Genomic DNA, 26,073 nt, shown 5'->3' with positions numbered 1-26,073 from the left:
AGCCTAGTGGCTGCATAACTGTGATTAACGGACAGAACCAAAGTCAAGGCTTTTCAATAGCCTACCCTTCTCTCTGGGACTTTTAATTTCCCCTCAAAATACATATTTTAATTTCTTCACTCTAGAAGGAAGCACTTGATTATTTTGATGACTTTTCCTAGCAAAATTCCACTCCAGGGAGCGGCATGATGGAAAAGAATTACAGCGGCTAATCCTTCCCACGTCTCCCCTGCTGCTGTGAGAACCTCAGCACGCTGGGTCCGTGAGGAAATGTAGTATTTATTTGTTCTGTTAAAAAATAGAAATGTCCCATTGTCTTTTGTGTGTGCTTTGGGCCTTTGATTCTCTGTGCATCTAATGGACCATTTCAAACACACACATAAAAGCAGGAGCATGGAATGGGTCCCTCTGTTCCCATGAGCAGGCTTTAAAACTATGCACATTTTGCAAATGTGGATTCTAAGTGCTACTCAGTCCTCTGTGTTTATCCTGTAGAGGAAGAGGGCAGATGTGGGCCATCCAGTTGTTCAGTAGCCTTCAAGTTTCTAGACAGCCTGTGCTCTTAAGCCACCTTGTGCCTTCTGGGCGAAAGGAACAGCAGGGCAAGGCTGGAGAAGCCAGACCCGGAGCTGGGAAGAGCCCAGCAGGCCCAGGGCGCCCGGAAGAGGCAGGAAGCCCAGCTGTTTCCACGGAGGAATGTTCTGCTGGGGAGAGGCTAGGGCATGGCTTAGTCTGAGTGGAACTAAACCTTTCGAAAGCTGAATGTGCCCCCTCAGCATGGGAAGCAGCTTGCAGAAGGCGCTGTTCATCAAGGAAGAAAGCGTCTTGTCCCAGGCTGACCCCCAAACTCTACATGGGGGTGCTCCGCAGCTCCCAGCCAGCTCCAGCAAGAGACGGAGAAATCACCCTGCAACCCCAGTGTCGGCTCCAGCCAGGCCACGTTTGAAGTCCGCGGGGAAATTAGGCACACGAGGCAATTCAAAGATGGCGCCCAAAGGAAGTAAGGTGGGCGGTATCCAAAGTCGTTTACCACCAAAGCTGATTGGCTGCACAGCATCAGGGGAGGTGACAACAACTGATGACGAGTGTACAGACATATGGCTGGTCCTGTAAAAAGTCGCCCCGTAAAATGACCAAAAAAGTAACTGGTTGGTCCTTACGCCCTGCCCCAGTAATCCTGTGGTCTTGTGCTTTAAAAGGCTTTGCTACGCATGCAATAAATGAGTTCTTGCTTACTTGACTTGACTCCCCGCTGTGTCTGACTGTCTCCGTGATCAGGGGCTGGGGAACGGGCAAGCAGCGCACTTACCTTTCTTCAGACCCAGTCCATCCTCGTTCGGGTGGACTAAGACCCTGCAAAGTCATGGCTGGAGGCCATTTTGCACTGGGTTGGTCTGTATTTTTTTGCATTTCAAACTAAAATTCCCCAGAGGCCCTCTTGACTGAAGAGAAGTTGAAGTCGAGCCCAAGAGGCACTGATCTGGAATGCAGCCTGGCAGGTGGATGGGCAGTGGGCCCTCTGGAATCAAGTGGTGCTCAGGCAGTGTGGACGTGGAGGTCTCCAGTGCACACACGTGTCTGTGTTTATGACCTCTCGACTCTGCCTGGCCAGCTCCCCGTCCATCCGTTCCACCTGGCAGTGCCACGCGTGTTCCTCATTCAGAGAAGCAGCGGTGGGTCTCACGGAGCCATCGCTTTTACGTTATTGCCAAGCAACAAGTTGACACGTGAGCGTGCGTTGCAGAATCAGAAGCACCCAAGTTTGGATCCCACCTATTTACTTACTGGCTGGGTGATCCTGAAGAGGTTAAGCTCTAAGCCTCAGTTTCTTCAGTTGTGCAATGGGCTAATTATGATCCTGGTCTCTTTGGGACGGTAGGATAAGGTGTCTAAGGGAGAATCCAGCCTGGCTCAGGCCCAGTGCCAGTTACCAAACACTTGCTTCCTTCTCGCAACCTCCGTCCAGCCCCCCAAACACCCCTTCACCAGCCACAAGGAAGGACCTTGAGACTGTAGGGTCCAGCTTCCTATGAGCCATAAACCAGCAACCGGTGGCAATCCGTCTCCATGGGCGACGTGGGTCCAGGACCCCCAAAGATATTAAAACCCACAGATGCTCACAGCAGATCTGCCTAGAACCTACACACACTCTCCTGTACGCGTTGTCATTTCCAGCTTACTTATAATCCCTGCGACAACGTGAACAGCAGCTACACTGCACTGTGTAATGCCAAGGGAGAATCGTCTACGCATGCTCAGCAAGGGCACAGTTTATTTTTGTTTCTGATCTGTGGCTGAATTCGTAGATGCACACTCCTTGGATCCGGGCTGAGGCGTTGCTCAGACTCAGCAAAGGGAGCGCTGGGCCAGGAATCCGTGATGGGTTAGGAAGGAGGAAACCACAGCCTTGCCAGGGATTCTCATCCTACACTAAGTTTTTGGAAACGCAAAGCAAAAGAAAGCGCACGGGAGCCGGCGTTGCAGGACGGGCTGGGAGCCAGCAGAGGGCGGGCAGGTGGAGGCGGGTCGCCGGCACCTCTGCAGGGACAAAGGGCAAGGATTCAAAGGAGCCGGGCTGGGGGAGGTGTCCAGGGCCCCATCCCAAACACAACCTCACAGACAGGCAACTGCAAACACACACAGCGTGGGGACCATCCCACAGCCTCGCTGCAGCCAGGCAGGTTAACGTCTGTTTATTTTTGCAAAACCAACACTAAAAATCACCATTCAACATATTTGAGAAGAGTGCTCAATCACATTTAAAAGCGTTCCGTCGTTGGCAGCAAGCAAGGGCATCCTGTGGGTCAGAGATGGGAGCTCCGGGCACCCCGGGCCGGGGCCTGCAGCCTCCACAAGGCGCTCTCTCCCTCCCAGGCTCCAAGACTGCTCCGTGCTGCTGCTCCTAGCGCAGACACAGCCAGGTTCTGCAGGTTCCTCGCAGGGCTTGTGCGCGCACCCCCCAACACACACACACACACACACACACACACACACACACACACACACACACACGGGGGTCCTCAAGGCCCACAGAGAAGGCCGTGGCTTGAGGCCCAAGTGCCGATGATGAACTCAACGTAGATTAAAAGGGGGCGCCAGCCCTGAGTCTTCACCCGTGCCGCCCGGGGGCCGCGAGCGCGCACGTCGTGCAGCGTCATCACCGCTCGTGCTTGCTGTGGGCTTCGCTCCGCTCCAAGGCGACCCCGTTGCCATTGCGAGGGCCTTCCTTCTTGTTCCAGTCCTTCTCCGCGTAAAACTCGGCGAGCACAGGGCAATGTTCGGAGGCCACGCCGCCCCACGACCAGTTGTCGGGAATCCAGGGGTTCGTGAGACCCTCTCTCACCACGGCCCAGTGACCTGAGGGAGAGGGAAGAGATGGCGGTCAGCACAGGAAAGGCAAGGGGTCACGGGCAGCAGGTGCACCGCCTGCCCTGCGCCCTCCTCAGTCAGCTGGCTGGAGTGCAAACCAAGGACCTGGACCAATGTGGTTTGCCACATGTATGAGAGTTGATCCACTTAGGCACTGGAAGTGCCCGGAGGCTCCGCGGTTCAGAAGCCCACGGCTGACCTCATTCAAGCACCCCTAAGTAACTTGATGAGCAAGAGTTAAGTGTTTGCCAGACGTCCAAAGAGAAGATCCTAACTTGCAAAGTGAAAGACACCAAGGGGGAGGGAAATAAATTCTTTTTCTGGAAAAGACGACACAGATAACATTATAGAAGTTTATGAGAAAGGAAAGGTATTATAAAGGTAAGTGTTTGGCCTGCAGGCAGCAGGAGGTGTATGTGGCCACACCCTGGTAACAAATGGCTCCAAGAACGCTGGGAAGCACTGCTGTGGTCCCCGGTGCAGTTCCTGTGGAGGCGGGGCTCTGGCCTGGCAAGATGGCAGTTCTGTGACTGAACAGGAAGCAGGTAGAAGGAGTGCCTGTAGGCTTCGCCGCAGCCCTGTCCTTCAGCTTCCCCAGCTCTCTCTCTGAGGGCAGGTGCCTCCCACTGGCCCCTGCAGGCTGCAGGCCAGCCCCTACTCCTGGCCAGTGCAGGTCACTGCTAACCACGCCTCACTTGGTTGACGCTGGTCACTCCCCGATACCCACTGCCTTTGTCCTCTGCCTTTGTCCCCTGGCTGTGACATCGTCAGGTCTAGAAATGCGAGTCCTGAGGCCCGAGGCCCTGGCTTAGGCTCTCTCGGTGCGACCCAGGCTTCAGGTCTTGGCTTAACCTTGAGGTCTCCCTGAAGTATAACGGCTTCAGCCAGCCTTGCTAAAGCTTTCAGCCAGGGTTGAGAACTCCTGTCCTGTGCCTTCCACATGCCGGCCTGATTGCCCCCGGCTCAGCAGGGGAGAGGGGCTGCTTTTCAGGGCAGAGATGACCCAGGGGCACGGAGACCTCCCCCCATCCCTTCACACCCATGGCGTGCCGGCTCAGCCCTGGCAGTGTCAGCACGCCTCACTCCACAACGCTGCACCTGACCCTCTGTCAAATGCCTGGCACGTGACCAAGCAGCCTCAAGTTAGGGTAAGAGATTGGCTCATCTCTGAGTCAGGCCACTGCTACTCCACAGCCATGACCCATGACCCGTGACCTGTGACCCATGACCCATGACCCGTGACCAGGCTTGCTGGGACACGCCTGGCTCATCCCTTGTTCATCAGCTTATCTGGTAAGCTGAGCCTCTCACGGCCCTGCAGGAGGGGAGAAGACCCCTGCCAGGTAGACACGCTCCTCTGACCCCAGTGTGGAGCAGGAGGAAGATGTGCGGGTCCTGCCTTACCCGTGAACACCTTCTTCAAGCTTTTGCTGATCCAGATGTTGTCCAGAGACCTCGAGCCCTGCGGATTCTTGGTGCTGATGTTGGTGAAGGTGTGTGCAGGGACCAGGGGGTGGAACTTCTCTCTCCGCAGCACGTCGCAGTCACTGCTCTCTGGCCCTTGGCCGAAATCCCCTAAAATGATCACATCTTTCTCTCCTGGAAGAAGATGGCCGGTGTTGAAGGGTTGGTGGGAGGTAAAACCCAGCACTGCCCACAGCCCACTGCTCCGAGTCAGGATTGCTGCATGGGTCTCATCCTCCCCTAAATGTTTGGGGGGGAGGGTTACTAATGAAATGGGGGATGGTGTTGGACAGAGAGCAGCTTGTTCCAGCTCATGGGATGTGAATACCACAGCAGTGCAAGGCCTACGGGTCTTGCCCCGAGAGTCAACCAAAGCTCAACAAACATCTGCTGAGCAGCTCTGTGGGCCCACCTGTGAACGAAACACAACCCTGCTCTGGGGGAACTCAGAATCCTGGGGGAGCAGCGGCCTAGCAAACAGACACAAATACGAGTACGGAAAACAGAGCGGTGAACGGAGAGACCGATGTAGCACAGGGAAGTGGCCAGGGAAGGCTTCCTGGGGGAGGCAGCGCCTGACTTGAGTGTTAGAGGATTGCCCAGGAGTGCCCGGCTCAGGGATGAGGGGACACTTGAGTGAGAGCAGGGAGCTACAGAACAGGTGCTTTCCTAACGCAGCTGGGTGCTTCTGTAGAATAAGATACCAAGTAGGCAGAGGCTGGCCAGGTCAGCAGCAGCTACTCTAGTGCCTTTCCTAGCTGCTTCCCAGGCCAGGGAGAAACGCTGAGTCCTGGCATTCACTGCGCAGCACACAGAATCCTGCTACCCGGATAGACCTTGGGCCCCATTCTCCTGCTGTCGGTCATTTCAAAGGTTGCTCCCAGTATCCACTACTGAAGGGAGGATCTCATTCCGATACTGTGTCCCTGCTCTCTGTCTTCAGAGTCCCAGTTAGAAAGGACGGTGCATTGTGGTGCAGTGGGGTAAGCGGCCGCGTGGGACACCACCATCCCATATCAGAGTTCCAGTTTGAGTCCCGGCTGCTCCGCTTCCAATCCAGTTCCCTGGGAAGGCAGCAGAAGATGGCTCAAGTACTTGGGCCCCTGCCACCCACATGGGAGCCCCAGATGGAGTTCCTGGCTCCTGGCTTCAGCCTGGCACAGGCTTGGCTGTTGCAGCAATTTGGAGATTGAACCAACAGATGGAAGATCGCTCTCTCCTTCTACCTCTCCCCCACTCCCTCTTCTCCTTCTCCATCACTTTGCCTTTCAAATAAGTAAAATAAATCTTTAAAAAAGAAAAAAGAAAAGAAGGGATGGCTACTGGTCAGATTCTGGATAAATATGGCCAACCCACTCTCCATTTCCAAAGGGTTCTCAGACTTCCACCAGCAATAGAAGGAAGTTCCTCTTATTGCATTTCTCACCAACATTGAGTGAAGAAATTAATATGGCGCATGTGAAAAAAAAAAAAGAAATTAATATGGCGTGAAATTGGTGTCCTGGGGCCAGCGCTATGGCACAGCAGGTTAAATCAGTGCCTGCACTGCTGGCATCCCATATGAGCACCAGTTCAGGTCCCAGCTGCTCTACTTATGATTCAGCTCCCTGCTAATGGGCTGGAAAAAGCAGCAGAGGATGGCCCAAGTGCTTAGGTCGCTGCCACCCTCATGGGAAACCTAGAAGAAGCTCCTGGCTTCAGTCTGGCCCAAACCCGGCTGATGCAGCCATCTGGGGCATGAACCAGTGGATGGAAGATCTCTTTCTCTGTCTAACTCTTTCAAATAAATAAATAAATCTTTAAAAATATGGAAAAAGCCTCACTTAAGAAAAAAGTGGTGTTTTGTACTTGCAGAAAAATAACATATGCTCCCCTTCCTGTAGACTGGAGTGTCTACATAAATTATTTGGAGTTCTGTTACATAACAGACTTGTCTTTTCTTCACCAATTTATTGTTATACTCAATCATTTATTTTATATCAGTATGGAGTCATGGATACTTAATTTTATATTTCAAGCTATAATCCAATGCTATCTTATTTGTTCAAATTTTTCCAGTTTTGGTAACCAAGAGTTCTTTCAGTCAGTTTCTGTGTGCTTTTTTAAAGAAACGTTTCATTTATTTGAGAGAGAGTGAGAGAGCAAGTTAGCTAGCTATCTCAAATGCCCAGCAAAACAGGTTGGGCTAGGCCAAGATTCAGGATCTCAAGCCAGGTCTCCCTCATGGGCGGGAGGAACACGAGGACTTGAGTCATCACTGCTGCATCCGAGGGTCTGTGCTGGCGAGAAGCTAGAATTGGGAGCGGAGGTGGGACTTGAACTCAGGCACCCCGATATGTGACGCGGGGGGCCCAACCGGACTTTGGCCGCTGTGCCAGACGCCCGCCGCCCTGCGTGCTTCTGACATACACCTGCACGCTTGGTGTGGGAACACTTCCTTTCTCTCTGGGCCCACAGGATGCTCCAGGGTCATCCTGGAGATTTCCTGTCCCCATCCCAGAGCTGGCCACTTCCCTGAAGAGTCCTGGTTCCTGTCACCTGAGCAGAGTTAGAGTGAAGATGTGGGGCCAGGGTACCTGCTGTGCCCACTCTTTGTACAGGGCACTGATGCTATACTTACTGTCTTGCGTGAACTCTTCATAATTAAGAAGAGTAACGCTTTATCATATACAAGAATTGTTTTTTATAGTTTGTCATCGGTCCTTTTCACTTGGTAAATGACCACATTGAAGCATACAGAAGTTTAGAAAAAAATTTTATGTAGTACAATCTAATAAAATTTCCCTGGATTATCTCATTTATACACCATGTTTAATACATTGTATTTAAAAGGCAAAGAGAGAAAGGAACAGGGGGAGGGGTACCTTTTATCCATTGGTTCACTCCCCAAATGCCGGCAACAGCCAGGGCTGGGCCAGGACAAAGCCAAGATCTCAGAACTCAACCTGGGTCTCTCATGTGGTGGTGGGGGTGGAAGAGACCCAGAACTTAAGCCATCGCCAGCTACCTCCCAGAACATGCATTCGCAGAGAGCTGCATCAGAAGCAGAGGAGCCAGGAATTGAATACAGGCACACTGGCACGGAACAGAAGCATCCGAGAGGTGACTTAACTACACGCCAAGCGCCCACTCACTAAGCTATTTTTATGGTTTAATTTCTCCCATTTTCCATCTGCCTGGAATTTACTTTTATTTTTCCCACAAACAATTAACCACTTTTGCCAACACTATTTCCTCATGCCTCCCTTCTTCCTGAACTGAATGGGGATACCAACCTGTCATTAAAAAACTCCTACATGTATCTCTGAGCCTTTATCCTACAGAGCTATTCTTTTTTTTTTTTTTTTTTTTTTTTTTTTGACAGGTAGAGTTACAGACAGTGAGAGAGAAGAGACAGAGAGAAAGGTCTTCCTTCCATTGGTTCACTCCCTAAATGGCCACCACAGCCGGCGCTACGCTGATCCGAAGCCAGGAGCCAGGTGCTTCCTCCTGGTCTCCCATGCGGGTGCAGGGCCCAAGCACTTGGGCCATCCTCCTCTGCCCTCCCAGACCACAGTGGAGAGCTGGACTGGAAGAGGAGCAACCGGGACTAGAACCCGGCGCCCATATGGCGGCGCTGCAGGTGCCCAAGTGAGGCACGGTGCCGGCCCCCAGATCTATTCTTGAGCTAGTACTATAACATGCTTTCACATTTTCTCATTGCAAATGTTTATCTATTTTCCTGATATTGAAATCTTAATTGTGAATTTTTAAAGTTAATTTTAAAATTAAACTTTGGTTTTTCAATGAAATCTGCCCGTGTAAAAATTAAACCAGCACTAATTTTATTTAATGTTCCCATCCCTGGCTGGCCACAGGAAGCCATTCCCTGTGCCTCCTTCTAGATCCCTACGCATACATGAGTACACATGGCCATTTATTTCCACACAAGTGGCAGCAGCTGACCATGCAGGTCCCACACATGGGTAACTGGCAATGACCCAATCACCTGAGCCATCATCACCTGTGGGCTCCCAAGGTGCACGTTAGCAGGCAGGTGGAGTCAGGAGCAGAGCCAGGGACTTTTATGTGAGACGCCGGCATCATCACCAGGCATCTTATCCAGTGTCTGAACTGCTGGGCTCAACACTTGCTCCCACTTTTTCTTTTTTAAATGAGAGACTCCTTTTCTAAAAGGAACCCCTGTAGGAGGCCCCCAAAGCAGAGCTACTCTGACTGAACTGTGTGTGGGGCACACTCTGCCCGCACTCGGGGCACTGGGCACTCCAAAAATTACTGACACTTGAGGCTCCCTCCCAGGGACTGGAGAGATCCTGAGGGAGAGCCTCTGGGGGCCTGGCCCTCAGCACCTCCCAACGCTCTCAGGGGCTCCGCGCTAGGAACAGAGCAGGGAGTGCGGCTCCTGACCTGCCCCCTGCCCCACAGCCACACGCTGCGCATCTCTGTTCATCCATGTCTTGTTTCTTTATCTGTTCTCCAGTAAAGCTTTATAATTTTGTCATTTTACCACCATATTTCTAAATATTTTATTTTAAAAGAATTTTTATTATTAATAGGATCTTTGTTTTCTCCCATTGTGTTTTACAGCTGGCTGTTGTTGCCATATATCAAAAGGGACCAATTTCTGCATTTTTATTTTGTAACTAGCTAGCTGTCTTCATTCTCTTACTGGGTTTTGTTTTTTACTTCAAAGGTAACAAATTGCAATCGTATTCCCTAAAAGCAGTGACACTTCTGTCTCTCTACGCCCAGTTCATCATCTCACATCATCAATCTAAACTAACCAGGAATGAAAATGAGCACAGAGAGTCCCTGAAAATGAGGAGCACCCTGCAGAGCAGCCCATTCAAAAACAGGAGCTCTTGGCCCTGACCCTAAAAAAACACAGCTGGTTGGTTTTAATGCTTTGCCACTTTCTGCCTCAGTGACCTTGGGCGAGCCTTCGGTCCACAAAAGCCGGCAAACAACCCATATCCTCCGGGGTGAGGGCCAGCAGAGCCCTGGTGAGCAGCACAGGTCCCTGCCCTTCAAGTTTCCTGAGCCACATTAGCAAGCCTCAGCCAGAGGCCCCCACAGCATAAGTGAATTACTGGGGCCGCGCTGTGGTGTAGCGGGTAAAGGCGCCGCCTGCAGTGCCAGCATCCCTAATGGGCAACGGTTCGAGTCCTGGCTGCTCCATTTCTGATCCAGCTCTCTGCTGTGGCCTGGGAAAGCAGTAGAAGATGGCCCAAGTCCTTGGGCACCTGCACCCACATGGGAGACCTGGAAGAAGCTGGCTCCTGGCTTCGGATCCGTGCAGCTCTAGCTGTTGCAGCCAATTGGGGAGTGAACCAATGGATGAAAGACTTTCTCTCTCTCTTTCTCTGCCTCTCCTTCTCTCTCTATGTAACTCTGACTTTCAAATAAATAAATAAATCTTGAAAAAAAAAACCTCTATTGCCCACATTTTCAATATTCTGGTGGAGATATGGGAGTACTTCAAAAACTCCATGGAAAGCTGAAATAAAAGATGTTCATTTTTTTTTAATTGAATTATTTGTGTGGAAGGAAGGACTACAGTGACTTCAGTGCCAGAGCAGAATGGTTTTTCCTTTAAAGAATTTTAAACATTTCTCCCACAGTCTGATTGACCCTACAGGAAATGGGGCAGTGATGAAGTCAGCATTTTCCAAGCAAAGCGAGAAGAAATTCTACAAGAACAATGGAGGCACACACTCCCCACTAGGCTCTGGATTCCTGCAGACTGACCCCTCGTCTCAGGATCCCTTTCGGGGAAGACAGAGTCCACAGGGAGTAGCATTCTGAGACACCTTACAAGGGAGGTTTAAGGAAAGCAGGTCACAAACGAGATCAGAAAGGCGTCCAAGCTCAAGTCTTTCCCTGTGCTTCTGTAATACCAGCTAGGAGGGGAGAGCTGGAAGGGGAAGACCCACAGCCACCAGCAGGGGGCACCCGTCCACTGCAGATAGTGCAAGGCCGGAGGGGCTGCCACAGAGGCTCTCCTGCAGCTCTCCAGTGCCCCCACGCACATCACAACAACGCGGGAGCTGTCTGGAGACACCAGGAGACTCACAGCAGAAAAGCCGACTTGGGAAGAGCTCAGACCTGGCTGGCATTCGTGACCACTCAGCGAGCCCTCACTGAGTGTCGGGCTCTCTGAGTAATTCCTTGACAGCTGTGCTTTAACTGTCACAACCCCATGGGGCGGGTGCGTTGCCATCTCCTCTGCAGGTGGGAAGCTGAGGCCCTGAGAGCCAGCCCTGGAGTCCACGCCCCCACAAAGAGCAGGGATGCTGCGTGTGGGAACACAGGAGAGCTGGGACGTGCAAGCAGTGTGTGCTGAGCGGCAATGAGGCACAGCTCGATTTTGCAAGGAACAGGAGATGATACATTCAGTGCACATCAAGGGAAACTGCAGGTTAAGAAAGACCGAGGCGGGAGGAGGCACGGAAGTTTTAATCGGGATGCAAAGCTGACAAAGGCAGGACTCAAAAACAGAATTCTGAAGCCAAGAGAAATGCTGGTGTCAGGGCTAAGCCCAGGTGTGTGCAGCCGCAGCAACAAAATGCTGGCTCTCTTTGGCGTGGGCACAGTCAGGTTTCTCACAACACACATTCTTTCAGGGAAGCTGCCTTGGTGATGACATCAAGGCCATTCTCCGCCCGGGGGAGTCAGGGCTGCACAAAAGCCAGATTCTTGCAGAAAGTGCGGCCACCAGTGGTGGGCCCCCAAGGCTCCTGCTTCGTTTCCAGAAACGGGCTGGGGTGGGGGTGGGGGGAGAATGTTCTGGGCTGGTGCCCTCAGCAAATCGCCAGAAGTATAAAATGCCAGTGGTAACGGTGGGAGTGAGTTCCCCTGTGGTACCATCCCACCGGACGTTGCCCATCACTGTGCATCGTGCTGAGTCACGGGTGCGAAAGAAGAGCATTCGATTGGGGACCAGCACCTGGCTGCTGCTGTCCACCTGGGTGCACATTCCCGACGGGCAGAAAGGCCCAGGGTTTTCGAATCAAATCAATCGTGTTTGCAGTGCCAGGAGCCTGTGGCGTGAAAGCTTTGTCTTTGAGCTGAACTCTGCTTCTAATCTATTTACCCTTGTGGCACCTGGGTGGGCTGGGGCACTTCCTGAACCCCTGGGTCTGCAGTGTCACCAGTTAACAATTAATGGGCTGTGACTAGCAGGGGGACACAGAGAGCATGAGTCACTGCTGTCCCTGGCTGGACACAGCCTACAGGTCGATAGTCCCAGGGCAACTTGGAGCAAGTACCTGGCCAAGGTTTTCTGAGGAAAACCTGACCACTCCCTGAATATCAGGGAAGAAAAACAAACAAACACAAAACCCCACAAGGGAGACTGCCTCGGGCCGTCCGCGGGGTTAGGAGCTGGCGTCTTCCCTATTTGCTTTTAGGTAAAGAGAAGCCGGAGTTGGAGACGGGGAACAGCAGCAATGACCACCCATGGGCTTTTTAACGGGTGGGGGCAAACCGCAGGTGCACACGTCGCACACGTCCCACACGGCTGCTTCCTGGTCGGAGGAGGCAGCTTCGCCAGCCCTCCTGCCTTCTGGCCTGAGGATTCATGGTGTAGGTGGAACGCTGGACACAGGTGTTCCAGCATGTGCAGCCTGCACAGCCCCACACACCAGGCACCGCCCACAGCGGCCCAGCGAGGGGAGCAGCCCAGGAGCCCCCAACAGGAGAGTGCACGAACCCGATGTGGCCCCTATGGATGGGGAAGACCTCTCAGCCTCAGCAAAGGGACTTCTGGCACAAGTGACATGGAGGGATCTTAAGGACTCTGGGCTGGACCAGGCCGAAGCCAGGAGCCAGCAACTTCATTGGGGTTTCCCAGGCAGATGGCAGGGACCAGAGTCCTTGAGCACCTGCTGCCTCCCAGGCTGCACATTAGCAGGAAGCGGGATTGGAAGGGGAGCAGCTGAACCTCGAATCAGTCACTCCACTATGGGATTACGGTGCTCCAAGCAGTGAGGCAAGCCGCTGGGTCAAATGCCTGTCCCTTTCCTGGTGGCTTAGGGTCAACTCAGGTTCCCTCAGTGCCCCTCTGCGCTTGGCACTCCCCTCGGGCCACTCCTATGAGCTGAGAGCTGCCAGGTCCCCCTGTTGGTGAGGATTTGAATGCTCTGGTGACTGTCTGAGGTCCTCCAGCGACAGAAGGAGTGGAGATTCAGGTGGGCGCCCCACCAGGGAGAAGAGGTCAATTTGCCATTCATCCAGAACACACCACATCCCCTGGTCACCTCTTCTCTCTTTCACAAGAAGAGCACTGCAAATCTGTGGGTGGTTCCCCAGAGGCAGCTGGGTGAGGCCGAGAAGTCACACATGTTTTCCCCCATAATTCTCTCCATCCAAGAGAGGCTAAGAAGCCACAGAGCTGACACCTGGGAACCCCCATGCTAAGTCCACAGAGACAAAGCAGTGACCAAGCAGACTCCAGATGGGCTCCCCACACTGCAGGGGGTGTGACCACCCCTGTACCCGCGACCCACACTGAGGACAGATGGGTGGCCTCGGTGGTCAAAAAGGCCGTGGAGGAGGCACCTGCTGCCTGCCCTGCCCCAGCATGGCCCAGCCACAGCCACAGCCAATTTCCTACCTTTCAGGGTTTCCTGAAGGCTCTGTACGAAGCTCGCCAACCGGTGGCCGTCACTGGGGTTCTTGCTCGGATTCTCGACTGCTGGGAGGGTCAGGGCTGCCAGGTGAAGGTTAACGAGGGTCAAGTCATTACTTCCCACCTGGGCAGCAGGAAACAAAGCAACACTCAGGTGCTCATATTTCCTGCCTCTGTCATAACCGACTCGTAATCAGCTTCACGCTCACGGTCGACCCTGGCCAACAGCAGGGAGGCCGGCTCACACGCCCAAGGTGTTCACCTTGGACTTCCCCAAGGCTCCTAAAGGAAGAGACCTATTTTGCTTTACCAACTCCCGGCCCCTGACATCCCAGCTCATATTTCTCCTTAAGACCTAAAATCTGGACATATCTGGAAGTGTCCAGTGTTGGCTTTGTTTTTTCCTTCTAAGTATGAAGGTGGCTCCAGCAGCTGGTTGCTCTGGGGGCTCTCTTCAGTAGGGCCAGCCTGAGGGCACCCTGCCAGGACTCCCTGCTGGGATCTGCCCTTTCTCCCACTCCACACACGTCCTCCCCACTCCCCTAAGGGTTCTTGTCCATCTGGAGCCCACTATGCCCCAGTGTTCACTTTAACCTGATTTCAAATGTGTCAAAACCTGAAGCTGGCAAGACCAGGCAGTCAACAGCATGACCCAGCCCTGCATTCCCAGCGGGAGGTCTCGTGTTGTACAGACTTTGGCCTGCGGCTCGGCTGTTCAGGGTTGGGCAATCCTGCCCTCCCACTGTCACAGCAGCCCCCTCGACACTGCCAGAAAGGAAAGAGGTGCCAGGGCAGCCCTAGGACGTGGAGGGCCCCAGTCTGGTTGCACAGATGTGGCCTCGTTTGCCACCACCACTGTCACCACCACTGGGACCGAGAGCTCTGCTGTGTGGCTCTGCTCGCTGCCCAAACCACTGTAGGTGGAGCGGGAAGTCCGCCCCGGTACCCTATCTGCCACTTGCCACCTTGGAACGTGACCCAAAACACAAGAGGCTGAGTGACCATCTAGGGAACCACCGCAGAAGATCCAGGCCAATCATTCATGATCCAGTAGCATCTATCAGTGGCCCACTAAAAACATCGGCATCAGCTGGTCCTGGCTGTTGTCCTGCTCGGCCGAAGCCAGAACAGCCACTTAACATAGAAAAAAGGACCTGTGTGGCATTAGGAGGTTTTACAGATGATACCTGGTTGACTTATTCACCAGTCCAGCAGGTACCCCAGGTGTATGTGTGGGGACAGAACCCCATCCATGTTGCACGCAGGAGCAGGCAAGGTGCTCCTGGGTACAGCTGACACCCCAGTGTGTGAGTGCACACCTGCTGCACCAGCACGGGGCTAAACCAGGCTGGGCACGAGGCGACAGGCTCTGGAGCAAACAGAAAGGAGAGGCCTCCGATGCCCGGCAGGCCACGAGCGGGCTAGGCTCAGGCAAGGGAGCGCTCTTGCCTAACCTGGGATTTCACAGCCAAGTACCACGGGGATAAGCTTCACCGAACGCCCCTGGGTGGCTGGTGTGGACTCCTGCAGCCCAGCTTCTGAGCATTCTGCTCAGGGAAACTTCCCAAAGACGTCCAGGGAAGTGAGGGAGACAGCACTCGGCTCTGTCAGTCCAGCCGCTGCTGGACACTGGCCCAACAAGGCTCCCCCGAAAGTGAGGGTTCCCCTGGAGAAGCCAGTTATAGGGGTGCTCCTAGGCCCAAGTCCTGAGCTCCTTAGAAGGCCCTCCCAACTCAGACATCCCCTGGAGAGCCCCCCTGGTAATAGACAGGGATGAGAAGCAGCCAAGGAGCCCTCTACTGCAGCCATTGACAAATGCCAGACCTCCTCCACCAGGGCCAGGAGGTCTGGGACATCGCTCCAAAAATACTCAGTCGTGGGCCCTGTCCCAGTAATTCTGTCTGTCTGGGCTAGGCTCTAGGAATCTCTGATTTTAGGAAAATCTCCCCACGTGGTTCTGATGTCAGGTTTGGGAGCCGGCCAGGGAGCTGCTTTCCTCCCTTCCCATCTGGCTGTCGGAGCTGTGGAAGCAGAGAGTCTCTCGGGATCGCTGTCACCCCTGCCCTGGACACGTGCACCTGCCACGGAAGTCCCGGACCAGGCGCTGGCCCAACCCTAGGAGAATAAAATCAAGGCAAGACGAGGCTTCCCGCGTGCCCAGTTCTGCAAAGAGAGATCCCCCACGCCACCCCATGGCTTGAAGGTCACAGACAACACGGAGCAGGTACCTTGAATCGTGCCACGTACGGGTTGGGGCCTGCGGACTTCCCGTGCCCATTGCTAGGCGAACTCTCCTGCGAGGTGACGTCTTTCAGCTCCACACCGGCCACTGTGTCCCACAGGAATCCTGAGTACCCGGACCCCTGCAGCAGAGAGGGACATGGTCTTGGTGCCAAGTGCAGCCCAGCACTGGGGAAAGAGGCCAGAGGCGCAAGGAGCATCAGGCTCTGCCCTGGGTCCCCAAGGACACTCACCCAGGAGCCATTCTTAGACAAACTGCACTCTCTGCCTTGGCCCCATCCCCCACACCACAAACCAGGGCTGCTTGGGTGTTCCTTGTGGGAGGCAGGTGGTGGGGGGAGCCCAGACCAGCACAGGGCTGTGGTCCAAACCATCACCTCCCAGGAAGTAGCAGCTCACACCTCTGAACTCTGAACCACACCCCTCTCCCCCCACCCAGAGGCCAATGGCAACGCTGAGAATCGGAAACAAGACTCTGTCAGATGGGTTTTGCCTACTGATCCATATTTGCTAGATGAATGAGAGTCAGAGATAAGAGTTGTTTTTGTTTTTTGTTTTTTGTTTTTTTTTTTTTTTTTTGACAGGCAGAGAGGACAGTGAGAGAGAGAGACAGAGAGAAAGGTCTTCCTTTTGCCGTTGATTCACCCTCCAATGGCCGCCACGGCCCGCACACTGTCTTGTTTATGTGATCCCTTTGACTCTTAGTCCTATCATTATGATCAATTGTGAACAGAAATTGATCACTTGGTCTAGTGAGATGGCATTGGTACATGCCACCTTGATGGGATTGAATTGGAATCCCCTGGTATGTTTCTTTTTTTCTTTCTTTCTTTTTTTTTTTTTTTTTTGACAGGCAGAGTGGACAGTGAGAGAGAGAGACAGAGAGAAAGCTCTTCCTTTTGCCATTGGTTCACCCTCCAATGGCCACCGTGGCTGGCGTGCTGCGGCCAGTGCACCACGCTGATCCGAAGGCTGGAGCCAGGTGCCTCTCCTGGTCTCCCATGGGGTGCAGGGCCCAAGCACTTGGGCCATCCTCCACTGCACTCCCGGGCCACAGCAGAGAGCTGGCCTGGAAGAGGGGCAACCGGGACAGAATCGGCGCCTCGACCGGGACTAGAACCCTGTGTGCCGGCGCCGCAAGGCGGAGGATTAGCCTACTGAACTGCGGCGCCAGACTGCTATTTATTTCTGTGTGGACTGAGAAGGGAGCGGCGCAGGCTGGTCAGGAAGACAGCTGCATCCCACACTGGCTTTTTCTCAGCCCCGTGAACACTGCGCCCGCTCAGTGTCAGCTGCAGCGGCCATCCACACGCCACAGCTCAGGCTCAGGGTCATGGTTAAAACGGAGGGTCTTACTGTCAGTAAATAGCCAGCCACTTTTAATCTATGATGTAAGAGCCCAAATTCTGAGTATCAGTCATGAGCACAATTCACATGTGTTTCTAAGCACATGAGGTATAAGGGACCTTCAAAAACTTTGTGGGACATGTGCATGTTGAAAAATTATGAGTGGCTTTCAAAAAAATTTAGCACTCAAGTAAGCTTGTCTTTTAATTCCATTTTTCCACAAACTGCTCCAAGTATCCTCGTACACCAAAGAGAGAAGCAGTGACATTTGCCGTTACAGGACAGTGATGTAAGGATGTATTTGTCAACTCCTGATTAATAAGCAGGGGCCTCTTTTTAAAACTCCACAGACACCAAACAGTCCACTGTGAGTAAACTTGGTCTTGAGCACAAAAGTGTGGAAATGGGTATTTTTATGGATAGTCTTCCCTGCACACACGTGGGACATTCTGATGGAAAAACCACTCAGATTCAAAATCTGCTGAACATTTCAACAGAATATTTCTGTTTGCATAATTTCCACCACTGGAAGCACACACTTCACGGATGAACTAGGTGAAATGAAATTTTCAGCCAGTGAATAATGGGTTTTCCACAAACCTGGCAGAACTGTGGAGAGGGGGATTTTGAGGACAAAAGACAGAAATATTCATTTGTTGCCTTGGCCGGGACAGGCTTTCTCCTCTTCCCCGTCCAGCACCCTAAAGCGCCATTGCCATCTGGGTTCTTTCTGGATTCAAATATGAAATGAAAACCAGGGCATTTAGAAATATTTAAAAACTGGGCAGAGATACTGGACAAAGGAAATTTTAGAATGCCCTTGACTGGGGGGGAATTGTGCTGAAATGAAACAAGAAGAGAGGCAGGATCTGCAGGGCGGGCACCTTGTGGAGCAGGCTCGAGGGCTTCTCGGCGACAGCGGCCTTCCAGCAACCCCGGGGTCCCCTCCACTTGCGGATGTTGGGCAGGATCGGCTGGTTCAGCTCCGCACAGAACTGCAAAGACAGAGCACTCGTCAGTGGCTTCGTGGTCCTGCCCGAGAGGCCAGATCCTGGGTGCCCCACCCGGGAGGCCAGACCCTCGGTGCCTCTGAGCATCCAGCAACTTGAACTTCAGCCCTGGGCTCTCAAAACCCAGGGGCTGCCACATTTTATGTCAACTACAGTAAATAAATAAATGAAAAGTTCCAAGAACCAACCAACCAGGGTTTGCCAAGATGCAGACGAATAAAGCATGTCACACACTGAGAACCAGCTGTCTGTCTAGGGGATACTAATTTCTCTGCTGGGGATTCCAGGTCACAGAAACCGGCTTGCTCCAGAGCATTCTTGCCCAAATTGTTGAGAGAGAACTGCCAGAATCACTTGTATGCCCAAAAAAGCCGGTGGGTTCAAGGTCGCACTCAGGAGCGTCCAGATCGGCCTTGATCCAAGAGGACAACAGACAGCTGTGGGCATCTTTTCTCCAGAGCTCAGCTTGGAGGGGCACACGGTGCCCCCATGTGGTTTTCTTCCACTGTGCCTGGCTACAGTGGCCTGCATGTGCCTGCACCACCGTGGCTCACTCTTGGTCCCCAGTGTGCTGTGGGAACCAGCAGGTGGCCTCATCCCAGAGGCAAACAATGAACCTCACAGGACCCAACCAGTTCCTCCAACACAACGCGCCTCCTGGGGCTGGCTCTGGGACCGGTCTCCAGAGTCTGTCAGATTTTGGCCCAGTTTCTAAGTTGCTCTCCCTAGGCCACCGCGACACCCTCCAATCCCTTCACTCCCTTCACCTCCTGCCCCTGACTGAGGGTCTCCTGGCCTCCATCTGAGCACACAGTGGCTTTCACAAGCTGCCCTTAACGAAGCTCATGGCCGTACCATGTCAGCTTGCACCTCTATGTGGATGTCCCCCAAATCTGACCAACTTCAGTCACCACGCCCATTGATTCTACATCACATGGCTACATGGGATTTGGACCCCCACCACCCACGTGGGAGACCCAGGTGGAGTTTCTGGCTCCTAACTTTGGCCTGGCCCAGCCCCAGCTGCTTCTGGGGACTGAATAAGTGGATGGGAGATGTCTTTCTCACTGTCCTTCTGTCACCCTGCCTTTCAAATAAATTAATAAATAATTCATTAATTAAATCTTTTTAAAACCATACTTTACTTGACAGGTGAAGAGACATAGAGACCGAAAGACAGGGAGACAGAGATCTCCCATCTGTTGGTTTGTTCCCCAAATGTCTGTAGTAGTTGGGGCGGGGCCAGGCTAAAGTCAGGAGCCCAGAACTCAGTCTAGGTCTCCCACATGGGCAGCAGGGATCCAAGTACTCGGGCTGCCACCTGCTGCCTCCTAGAGTGCTCACCAGCAGAGAGCTGGAATTGAGAGCAGAGCTGTGACCCAAACCCGGGCACCCCGATGTGAGATGCGGATGTCTCAAGCGGCATCCTCTACACCACGTGCCCATCCCTCAGTGACTTTGCACTTCCAACACTGCTCAGGGCATGCAGGCTACGGGCAGCATTATTCCCCATGGGGGCTTCCCCTGGATGACGCCCCCGGCCAGCTGCTCCTATCTGGAAGTCTGCCTCTCACTGAAAATGAAACACTTTGGAAAATGCAGCCAGAATCAATTGACTACGACTTCGAGGCTCTGGTGAGGAACTGCACTTCATAAGCACCAATTTCCGGCCAGGGAATCGTCTGCTTGCTGAGAGTTCATTAGAGCCGAGAATCACTGAAAACGGGAGCAGCTCCCCAGTGCCCGCGTGGTGCCTCGTGTCCTCCACGCAGGGGTCCCTGCCTGCCTGCTCCTCCGAATCTCCCAGGATGCACAATGAGAAGCTCTATTTTTGAAGATGCCCCCTCGTTCCCCCGCCCCAAGTGGGGGTCCACCAACAGGCAGCCTCTGGGGATCTCACTGTACTGTGACAGGCAGCAGTGCCATCAGGTTAGGCTGCAAGAAATGCAAACTGTCCCAACCCTCACGAGGACCCTTCAGACACCTGAGGACAGGTGGAGCCCCGTTCACACCCCAAACCCGCCATTGCTTATTCACTCCCTTTCCCGGCCACACCGCTTTGCTGGTGGGAAAAGGCAGCCCAGGCTACTGTTTCCAGGCTCACTGCTCTCAGGCCCCATCCCACACCTACTTAACACTCTCCGGGGCTGAGCCCAGCAAACTGAATTTTTTTAAAAATTTATTTATTTATTTGACAGACAGAGTTAGACAGTGAGAGAGAGAGAGAGAGAGAAAGGTCTTCCTTCCGTTGGTCACCCCCCAAATGGCTGCTACAGCCAGCGCACTGCACTGATCCGAAGCCAGGAGCCAGGTGCCTCCTCCTGGTCTCCCATGCGGGTGCAGGGCCCAAGCACTTGGGCCATCCTCCACTGCCCTCCCGGGCCACAGCAGAGAGCTGGACTGGAAGAGGAGCAACCGGGACTAGAACCCAGCGCCCATATGGGATGCCAGCGCCGCAGGCGGAGGATTAACCAAGTGAGCCATGGTGCCGGCTCCCCCAGCAAACTGAATTTTAACAGCCCCTCCTGATGATTCTGAAGTTAAAGCTCATCTCATGGACGAAGGAAAGGCATTCCTGGAAAGAAACTCTCATTTCTCTGTTTTAGTTTTTTTTTTTTTTTTTTTCTGCTTAATGATTTGTTTATTTGAAAGGCAGAGTGACAGAGACAGAGGAGAGACACACAGAGACCGATCTTCCATTCTCTGATTCACTCTCCATATGGCCACAATGGCCAGGACTGGTCCAGGCCAACGCCAGGAACCCGGAACTCCATCCAGGTCTCCCACACGGGTGGCAGGGGCCCAAGCACTTGCACCATCTTCTGCTGCTTTCCTATGTGCACTAGCAGGAAGCTGGATTGGAAGTAGAGCAGCCGGGACTTGAACCAGCACTCCAGTAGGGGATGCTGGCATCAAAAGGGAAGACTTAACCTGCTGTGCTACAAAGCCAGCCTCTGTGGTAGATGTGAAAGCCTGGTACTCACAGACCAGCTCTCAGAGCCTTAAGGAGGTGCAGTCCCTGACACTCAAGGGCCATGGAAAAATCTGTCCACCTGAAGCCACACTCTTGACACCTCTGTTGTCATAGAGCAGCCATCCCTCACTCTGCCGTCCTCTTTAGTATTTCTCAGGCTACAGAGCCAATTACTAATGTAGGAGACCAGGTAGGAAAACACGTATGGCTGGAAGCACTCCATGCTCCAATTTCCACAAGCGCAATTAAGTAAGGGGCAGATATTTTTGTCTATCTCCAGAAGACTGACTCTGCTGCACCACAGTCCGCATTTGCCCAGGGTTCCAGGGTGGCTGAGGACTCCTCCAAGTATTGACAGCCTGCTTGAGAGCCTTCCTGTTAGGTCCAGGGCAGATGCTAGTGCACACAGCATCTCTGACCCCTGGCAGAGCCCCCAGGAGGCAGACCATTATTCAGGTGCAGGATGCCTCACGGAAGGTTGAGTCCAAGCTCAAGTTCAAATTTGAGGTCACACAGCCGAGAGCATCAGATGGTGGGTCCAGCCACAGGTCTGTCTCTGGCTGCTCTGCCTTCTGCCTGACAGGAGGAACAGGTGGCACAGGGCAGGCTCCAAGGGGATGATGCCAGCCCCTGCCTACTGAATTCTTGGATTCTCCCAGAAACTTCACAGGGGCAAAAAAAACCAGTATCCTCTGAGAGCCCTCAACCTAAACATAACCTTATATCATTTTATTTAGAGCAGTTCATTCTGGTTTTTTGTTTTGTTTTTGTTAAAGATTTATTTATTTATTTGAAAGGGAGGGCGGGATCTTCTATCCACCGGTTCACTCCCCAAATGGCTGCACCAGCTGAGGCTGGTCTATGCTGCAGCCAGGAGCCAGGAACTCCATCCTGATCTCCCACGTATGTGCAGGCAGTGCTCATATGGGATGCTGGCTTCACAGGCAGCAGCTTAACCCACTGCTCTATACTGCCAGCTTCCACCTGTGCTTCTTAAACCCCAGTCATCGCCTGCACCCATCATGATCACTCTGGGTCTCATTCTTGAAACAGTGGATTCACGGCCCCATCCCTGACCAATCAGACAATCTCTGAGGCTGGGGCCAGGCTTTGTACTTCTAACAAGCTCCCCAAGGGGTTCTAAGCCAAAGCTGGAGAAGCTCAGACACGGCTACAGAGATGCTGATTTAGAACTCAGCCCAGTATCTGCCCTCTGGAAAGACAGCTTTGATTATTCAAAACCCAACACCTAGGAAGTGTCTGCTTGTGGCTCCTTGCAGACAACCCCAAGAGGGGATGAAGAAAAGGGGGCCCAGTGACAGAACAGAGTACCACAGGCATCCAACAGGTACTGCCTGAATGAATGAATGAATGACTACCCTAGGGATCCCACCCTGCAGCTCCTCTCTCCAGTAATTTCTCTAATAATTTACGAGAATTAGCATAGGCTCAACTTGTTTTTCTAGTGTCAGACCTAACTGGTGAGGGGGGATATGAAATTATTTCTTAGCACCTGCCCCCAGACCAGCCAGTCAGACACAGAATAGCTGATCACCACCCCAGCCTTGGGCTTGGCGACAAGGAGCCTACATCAGACATCCTAATGCCAGTCTACGACGCCCAAGGTGCTGGCAGTTAGAGATGCCGGGTCCTGAAAGACGAGACTTCTCTGACTGTGACGCAGGCTGCTCTGGGCCTGTCCTGGGCCCTCTGAGCCCGCTCTCTCTCGGCAGTGACAAAAGGGCCAGGGGGTCGAACACAGTGGCCTGTGCTTGTGGATCTTCGGAATTGTTTTAACTTGCCCCCCCCCCCCTTCTGAAAGGAGTATTTCTTTATCATCTGGACCTGATTGTGAAGTAAACACAATAAAGCTGCTCCAGCCTCACTCAGGGGACCTCCGGCGACACGAGCCCTGGACCCTGGGAGTGCTCTGCAGGATGTGGTGCCAGTGGTGATGGTGCAGGTAGCACAGAGTCTCAGGGGACCAGCAGACATTTTAAAACAGACTGCACTAATCCTCCGCCTAGCGGCGCCGGCACACCGGGTTCTAGTCCCGGTTGGGGCGCCGGATTCTGTCCCGGTTGCCCCTCTTCCAGGCCAGCTCTCTGCTGTGGCCCGGGAGTGCAGTGGAGGATGGCCCAGGTGCTTGGGCCCTGCACCCCATGGGAGACCAGGAAAAGCACCTGGCTCCTGGCTCCTGGCTCCTGCCATCGGATCAGCGCGGTGCGCCGGCCGCAGTGCGCCGGCCGCGGCGGCCATTGGAGGGTGAACCAACGGCAAAGGAAGACCTTTCTCTCTGTCTCTCTCTCTCACTGTCCACTCTGCCTGTCAAAAAAAAAAAAAACAAAAAAAAACAAAAAAAAAACAGACTGCAAAAGGCTGCTCCCTCCCACTTCCTGGACTGGGGTGGGGAGTGCATTTCACTCAGATTCTCAGACAAGTAGCCCCACCAAGCTGGGTGTTTCCCGGGCTTTCCTGATTCTGGTCTGGACTTCCCGGTGACAATGAGTTTTAGACCTTTTGGTAACGGCCAGTTTCCGCTGTGCTCCTGTGGCAGGTGCTGACAATGTGGTGCATCGTGGTGGATGGTGCAGCCCCAGGGAGCTCTGCACAGGCAAAGTCCCATCATCATTGGAGAAAGAAGGCCCCGTCCTAGGCCAGGCATGGCCGAGACACTGGACAGCAAGCAGGCAAGTGACGGAGGCATTTTTAGAAACAGTAACGGTCAACAAGGTCTTCAAGAAGGGGAAAGTCACAGTCAGTATTCACAACCAGCTCCCTTGCGGGCATCGGCCCAGTTGCAAAGAGGGGAAAACCCAGCAACAGGCAGGGCCCCGCGAGAAAACAGCCACAGGAAAACCAACTGATGTCTCAGTGTAAACCAAACAGTAGCCTTGCTTGGCCTCCTAAATGGAACAAGCAGTCCTGTGACAGTTTTCCTAGGATGTTTAAAATATCAGGATGTTGGTTCTTTGCAAGGCTGCATGGCTCACAAGTGCCTGCACTTACTTTGCTCAGTTCTATTGAGAGCTAAGAGCCCTTATGTTGATCCAGGGACCCTCGGGCACAGCACAGCTCTGCAGAGACCAGCTCGCACCCAGAGCCCGGCCTGGACACAGACCAGGGCAGAGGGAGTTTCAGCCTCCTTTCTCCTCGGTCTTTCTTGGAGAAACAGAGACTGCTCGTGGCCTTGGGCCCTTTAATAAGAGCCATGGACCCACAGAGCCAGGATGGGGGCAGTCAGCTTTGCTCAAATAGGAAGACCTCCCAAGAGCGCAGGACCAAAGTGGGGAGGGGGCACTGTGTCTTCTGGCCCTGGGGCCACCTGGAGCCTCTCGTGCACCAGTGCCATTGAGCGGTCCTTAAGGCTCCAGCCTAGGCCTGGGAGCCATGGAGGGAGCCATGGAGGGAGCCAAGGAGGCCACCTGCGGCCACCTGGAGCATCAGTGAGCCTCCCTCCTCCTCCAAGATGGGAGGAGAGGCTGGCAGGGAGGGAGAGGAGCAGGGAGGAGCTCTGGGAGCCATCACTGAATACCTCTGGGCCTCAATCTCCCCCCTGCAAAGTGGGGGGCTGGGTGGAGATGGCCCTGTTCAAGGGCATCCCCAGTTTTACACTGTGTGAGTCTGGAACTCTGGGAGGAGAGGCTGGACAAAGCAGGGAAGAGAGAGGGAGGGGCGGGATAAAACTGGGAGAGGATACGCAAGAGTCCCTGGGGCGGTCAAACTCTACTCCCCTTCCCTGGATTCGCTGTGGGAAGTGAAGGGCACTGGGCTACTGCCCCAGAGATTCGCTCTCTCAGACTAGAAACAGAGGGTCTGCCCATCGCAAAACTGCATCCACTTTCCTTAATGCCCCCTGAGCCCACCGCAGACCCCTTGTGAAACTGCCTGAAATAAGAGCTGACTTTTACTTATTTAGTTTTAAGGTACTGATGCATCTTTAAAATTAAAAAAAAAAAAAAGAAGAAGTTTCATTTATTTGAAAGGCAGAGTGACAGAATGAGCGGGAGAGATAGGGAAAGAGAGGCCTTCTATCTACTGGTTCACACCCTAAATGTCTGCCACGGTAGCCAAGGCTGGGCCAGGCCAAAGCCAGGGCCCAGGACTCCATCTAGGTCTCCCATAAGGGCGGTAGGAACCCATGTGCTTGGGATATCATCGGCTGCCTCCCAGGCACGTTAGCAGGAAGCTGGATCAGAAGCAGAGGCGGAACTCAACCAGGCAGTCTCATACAGGAAGCAGGTATCTAAGCAGTGACTTAACCCGCTGTACCACAACACCTGCCCCAAGAGCTTTCTGTTATGAGGCAGCAATTCTAATAGGTCAAGGTTGCCTAAAAACAGTGAAAGTCAGAAGACACAGTGGACAGTCATCTAGACCTGGTTAGCCTCCAAGTCCTATAAGAAAAGAGAGCCATGGGGCCGGTGCTGTGGCGTATTAGTTAATCCTCCACCTGTGGCACTGGCATTCCATATGGACGCTGGTTCAAGGCCAGCTGCTCCTATTCTGATCCAGCTCCCTGCTAATGGCCTGGGAAAGCTGTAGAAGATGGCCCAAGTGTATGGGCCCCTGCACCCACTTGGGAGACCAAGAAGAAGCTCCTGGCTTCTGGCTTCAGATCAGCTCACCTCCAGCCTTTGTGGCCATTTGGGGAGTGAACCAGTGGTTGGAAAGACCTCTCTCTCTGCATGTAACTCTGCCTCTCATATGAATAAGTAAATCTTCAAACAAAAGAAAGAGCCAAAGGGAGGAGGCCTGGGGTGGGGGAACTACATGGACTGAGTATCAGGTGCACAATAGGCACCGCCGCACTTTTTTTTTTTTTTAGACAGGCAGAGTTAGAGAGAGACAGAGACAGAGACAGAGAGAAAGGTCTTCCTTCCATTGGTTCACTCCCCAAATGGCTGCTATGGCCGGTGCACTGCACTGATCCAAAGCCAGGAACCAGGTGCTTCCTTCTGGTCTCCCATGCGGGTGCAGGGCCCAAGCACTTGGGCCATCCTCCACTGCACTCCCGGGCCACAGCAGAGAGCCGGAGT

The 26,073-nt window shown here is 53.3% G+C and overlaps 1 protein-coding gene across 2 annotated transcripts in view; it reads right to left on the bottom strand.

Annotated features, from left to right (window-relative positions):
• Positions 1-2,677: 2,677 nt before the first annotated feature.
• EEPD1 (endonuclease/exonuclease/phosphatase family domain containing 1) overlaps positions 2,678-26,073 on the bottom strand; it is a 110,673-nt gene continuing 87,277 nt past the window's right edge. Inside the window, exons 4-8 of one of the 2 annotated variants that reach the window (XR_016223049.1) lie at positions 17,935-18,045; positions 15,691-15,825; positions 13,448-13,543; positions 4,774-4,968; positions 2,678-3,357 (exon numbers count right to left, since the gene is read on the bottom strand). Coding sequence is in view for 1 of the 2 variants with exons in the window: in XM_002713756.6 (XP_002713802.2) it covers positions 3,158-3,357; positions 4,774-4,968; positions 13,448-13,586; positions 15,691-15,825; positions 17,935-18,045 (780 nt within the window). In the remaining variant the exon portion in view is untranslated. Of the gene's footprint in view, positions 3,358-4,773; positions 4,969-13,447; positions 13,587-15,690; positions 15,826-17,934; positions 18,046-26,073 lie in introns of both variants that reach the window. The other variant, XM_002713756.6, reaches the window with a different exon arrangement.

This window comes from Oryctolagus cuniculus, chromosome 16 (assembly GCF_051225735.1).
Source record: "Oryctolagus cuniculus isolate XC-2025 breed Fujian yellow rabbit chromosome 16, ASM5122573v1, whole genome shotgun sequence".
Classification (NCBI taxonomy): Eukaryota; Metazoa; Chordata; class Mammalia; order Lagomorpha; family Leporidae; genus Oryctolagus; species Oryctolagus cuniculus.
The sequence above is the reverse complement of the archived record's forward strand: the minus strand, read 5'-3'. Positions and strand labels throughout refer to the sequence as shown.